The sequence below is a fragment of the Pygocentrus nattereri genome, chromosome 4, assembly GCF_015220715.1.
Source record: "Pygocentrus nattereri isolate fPygNat1 chromosome 4, fPygNat1.pri, whole genome shotgun sequence".
Taxonomy (NCBI): Eukaryota; Metazoa; Chordata; class Actinopteri; order Characiformes; family Serrasalmidae; genus Pygocentrus; species Pygocentrus nattereri.
Window position 1 is genome coordinate 1,251,379 of NC_051214.1, and position 5,000 is coordinate 1,256,378.

Below are 5,000 nucleotides of genomic sequence, written 5' to 3' on the forward strand. Positions count from 1 at the left end.
TTGCGCGGGACCATGAACCTGCTGTAATGTAACATAAAATAACGGACACTGACCGTATAGCTGCCCTCTGTAGTTCTACAGTTACAGACTGTCCATCTGTTCTTCAGTGGTCAGGACCCCCATGGACCCTCACAGAGCAGGTACTATTTGGGTGGTGGGTCACTCTCAGCACTGCAGTAACACTGACGTGGTGTGTTAGTGTGTGTTGTGCTGGTCTGAGTGGATCAGACACAGCAGTGCTGCTGGAGTTTTTAAACCCTCACCTGTGGGCAGCGTCCTGTGGGCAGCGTCCTGTGGGCAGCGTCCTGTGGGCAGCGTCCTGTGACCACTGATGAAGGACTAGAGGATGACCAGCACAAACTGTGCAGCAGCAGATGAGCTGTCGTCTCTGACTTTACATCTACAAGGTGGACCAACAAGGTAGGAGTGTCTAATAGAGTGGACAGTGAGTGGACACAGTGTTTAAAACTCCAGCAGCACTGGTGTGTTTGATCCACTCGCACCAGCACAACACACACTAACACACCACCACCATGTCAGTGTTACTGCAGTGCTGAGAATGATCCACCACTCTGCTCTGTGAGGGTCCATGGGGGTCCTGACCACTGAAGAACAAGGTAACAGAGTATCAGAGAAACAGATGGACTACAGTCTGTAACTGTAGAACTACAGAGGGGAACTATACGGTCAGTGGAGCTGATAAAGTGGACAGTGAGCGTAGAAACACGGAGGTGGTCAGAATGTTAGGCCTGACCGGTCTGTGTGTGTATATTCATATGTGTGTGTGTGTTGCAGGTGATCGAGGAGATTGAGGAGATGATGCAGGAGTCTCCTGACCCCGAGGCCGAGGAGAGTCCGTCCCAGTCGGACCTGTCCATGCTCTCTCACGAGCTGCACTCGCTCTCCCACTCCACCTCCACCAGCAGCTACGAAGAGCGTCAGTATATCCTTCTGGGACATGAACGGTTATGCGTGTCTAGAGTAGCCTGCACATCTGATCTAAGGTCTTTTTGAGTAGGTCAAGCGTTTGTGGAGTATTTTAAGGGCTGCCACTCGCTTGTTTAGCTGTTGACGTTTTGGTATACTTTGAATAAACAGCGGCCAGTTCAGGTCAAAGAAAAGTGGAATCTGAAAATGAAGTAAAACTCCGGCCCACAGATCAGTTGAGACTTTTTAACCTGCCCTTTTGGTTGAGTGTGACACCCCTGATCTGATGGGCATGGAGAAGATCACGTCAGTGTAGCTAACGCAGCTGCTGTGGTCTGTTTTCACAGATAACAGTACATCTTACACTCCGTCCACACCTAATGACTCCCGGCAGTAAACACCAGAGTGATGACATAATTCATATTTTGCCGTTGTCTGAGCAGAACAGTGGAAATCATAACTCCGTTATTAGGAGAGGTGTGTGTGTGTGTGTGTGTGTGTGATTTATTATGTAAGACGTGTGTTATGTAATAGTAACAGTAATTGGTCCCTGTGGTTCTGTGCTTTGTTATATAACGTCAGATTTAATGTATGGAAAAGATCACACTTTTGCTCGCATGAATGAATGACAGTGCGTGTGTGCGTGTGTGCGTGTGTGCGTGTGTGTGTGTGTGTGTGTGTGTGTGTGTGTGTGTGTGCGTGCGTGAAGTTCAGAAACTCTCTTTTGTGGTATATACAGCCGGGTAGTAGTTGGATTATTCGGAGTCTTTGTAGCAGTATGACTGGGATTATTTATAGCCATTGTAACTGCAGGACAAGGATTATTCAGAATTTTTGTTTATTGTAGGATTGGGATTATTCTGAGCCTTTATGACCTGTAGGATTATGATTATTCCGAGTCTTTATGACTTGTAGGACTGGGATTATTCAGAGTCTTTATATCTGTAGGATTGGGATTAATCGGAGTCTTTGTCACTGTATGACTAAGGTTTTTCCAAACATTTTAAATTCAGAGTGTTTACAACTGTAGAACTGTGATTATTATTATTTTTAGCTGGAGGAATATTGGTGAGGTTTGACTGTAGGATTGGGATTACCCAGTGTTTATGGTTGTAGAGCTGTGACTGTTTGGAATGGACAGACAGACAGACAGACAGACAGACAGACAGACAGACAGACAGACAGACAGACAGACAGACAGACAGACAGACAGACAGACAGACAGACAGACAGACAGACAGACAGACAGACAGACAGACAGACAGACAGACAGACAGACAGACAGACACTTTATTGATCCCGAAGGAAGCTTAGCACCGTTTATGACCGTGAGATTAGGATTATTCATCCTGTTTATAGCTGTGGGATTGGGATTGTTCAGAGCCTTTATGATGGTAGGACTGGGATCATGTTGAGTGTAGATTATTCTGTATAGTAATAAGACATGGTGTTTTGATCGTTCCTCATCATCGTTTCTGTCTCTGTGTTTGCGGCAGGTCTGCGTGGGCTGGGGATGTGTGAGCTGGAGGAGCTGCTGGAGGAGGTGGAGAGGGAGATCCGCCGCTACTCGGAGGAGCTGATCGAGCAGCTGGCTCTGAGGGACGAGCTGGACTTCGAGAAAGAGGTGAAAAACGGCTTCATCTCCATCCTCATCGACGTGCAGAACAGACAGAAGGAGCACAGAGAGATGATGAAGAGGAGGAGGAAGGTGAAGAGCACCGTGGGGACGCAGAGGAACGAGCGCTCACACCTGCCTGGAACTGTGAGGACAATCACACACTGATTCAGTCCACCTTACACAGTTATTGACTCACAGAGACTCGCCACTAATCTGACCAGGATGATTCTGATTCAGTGAATCATAATCTCAAATCTCAAGGTGTAATTCAGAATTATTTCCAATGAATATGCGATATAGACAATAAAAACAATACGTTATATTTTGGTACATTATTTATGTTTGAAAGTAACCCATTAATTATTTTTGAGCAAATGTAGAGTCATCACTAAATCTGACCTCACAGTGATTCAGTATGATTCTGATTCAGTGAATCATCAAGATTTCACTAGGTTTCTTTGTTGTGATTCAGATTTATTTCCACTGAATAAACCAATGTTACTGCAGTGTAGACAATAAAAGCACTACACTATATTTTGGGACACGATTTATGTTTGAAAATATAAGTCTGACCTCACAGTGATTCAGGATGATGCTGATTCAGTGAATCATAATCTCAGATCTTAAGAGGGCACTAGATTACATTGGTGTGATTCAGAATTATTTACATTGAATACATCGATGTAACCGGGATATAGACGATAAAAACAGTACACTGTATTTTGGGACATTATTTATGTTTGAAATTAACCCATTAATTATTTTTTGAGCAAATGTTGAATTGTTATCAGTGCTAATATTCCAAATTCATTACACTCGATACACAATTTTCAGGAAAAACATCGGTTCCCTCAGGTTTTACTGAGGGAACACAAACCCGTCTGAGACAGAAGTAGATCTTCAGAGTGCTGAACGCAGATCCCATCACTTCACTCTTTCTCACTGTTGTCTCTTCGCTTTCTCTTCCTTCACTCCTTCAGTCTGTGGCACACATTCATACACCGTGTCGCTAAAAGTGTCCAGACACCAAGATCGAAGGTTATACTAGGGGGTTTCTACCACTTCACTGCAGCAACTGCCCTTCTGAGAAATCATAAATACCAATCCAGCTCATCCTGAAGAAGTTCAGCAGAGCTTCAGATCTTCAGCTCAACCTACAGGACTGCAGTGGAGCTTTATCACTCAAATTCATCCCAAACGTTTCCAGTAAAGTTCCAGCTCAGTGCTGAGGGTAACGTCCCTGCTCTGACTCATCCCAGAGGTTTTCAGTGGAGCTTCATGCCTCAAACTCATCCCAGAGGTTTTCAGTGGAGCTTCATCCCTCAAACTCATCCCAGAGGTTTTCAGAGGAGCTTCATGCCTCAAACTCATCCCAGAGGTTTTCAGTGGAGCTTCATCTCTCAAACTCATCCCAGGGGTTTTCAGTGGAGCTTCATGCCTCAAACTCATCCCAGGGGTTTTCAGTGGAGCTTCATGCCTCAAACTCATCCCAGAGGTTTTCAGTGGAGCTTCCTCTGTCCGAGTGTTCTATAGCGATTAGAGTCATGTGAAGAACCGGGTCCTTAAAGAAGCCCAATCTGTCAGTTACACCATGTGTCTGGATACTTTTAGACATACAGTGTCTTGTTTTTTTTTTTTTTTTCCTTTTCTGTAACTGTTTTTGCTTTCTTCTCACCTCTTCTCTCTCTCTCTCTCTCTCTCTTTTCATCTTTCTCTCTTTTCATCTTTCCCTCTCTCTCTCTTTTTATCTCTGTCTCTCTCTCTCTCTCTTTTCATCTCTCTCTCTCTCTCTTTTCATCTCTCTCTCTTTTCATCTTTCCCTCTCTCTCTCTTTTTATCTCTGTCTCTCTCTCTCTCTTTTCATCTCTTTCCTCTCTCTCTCTCTCTCTCTCTCTCTCATCTCTTTCTCTCTTTCCTCTCTTTTCTCTTCCTCCTTTCTTCTCTCCTTCCTTTCACCTCTCTCTTTTATCCTTTCACTGCTCTCTTTCCTCCCTCTCTCTCTCCTTTCTTCTCTCCCTCCTTTCACCTCTCTCTCTCCTTTCTTCTCTCCCTCCTTTCACCTCTCTCTCTCTCTCTCTTTCATGTCTTTCATCTCTTTCTCTCTTTCCTCTCTCTTTTCTCTCCCTCCTTTCACCTCTCTCCTTTCTCCTTTCACTGCTCTCTTTCCTCTCTTTCCTCCCTCTCTCCTTTCTTCTCTCCCTCCTTTCACCTCTCTCTCTCTCTCTCTCTCTCTCTCTCTCTCTCTCTCTCTCTCTCTCTCTCTCTCTCTCTCTCTCTCTCTCTCTCAGCTCTTCAGTATGGAAGGTTTTTCCACTGTAATTCAGAACAGCCTCCGTCAGACATTCGGGGGCTCCGGAGGGGACAGACAGGTTACCTCCTCTGCTCCTCAACCATCACCCCATCTCTCCTTTCTTTTATTCATCCCTCCACTTCTCTTTCCTTTCCCAGCAGTGCT

The 5,000-nt window shown here is 44.9% G+C and overlaps 1 protein-coding gene across 3 annotated transcripts in view; it reads left to right on the forward strand.

Annotated features, from left to right (window-relative positions):
* Positions 1-5,000, forward strand: part of si:ch211-57i17.1 (uncharacterized protein LOC565010 homolog) — a 32,816-nt gene that overhangs the window by 10,613 nt on the left and 17,203 nt on the right. For 2 of the 3 annotated variants that reach the window (XM_037537927.1, XM_037537926.1), the window contains exons 4-6: positions 796-937; positions 2,424-2,689; positions 4,834-4,914. In XM_037537927.1, coding sequence (XP_037393824.1) covers positions 796-937; positions 2,424-2,689; positions 4,834-4,914 — 489 coding nt within the window. The remainder of the gene's footprint in view (positions 1-795; positions 938-2,423; positions 2,690-4,833; positions 4,915-5,000) is intronic. The other variant, XM_037537928.1, reaches the window with a different exon arrangement.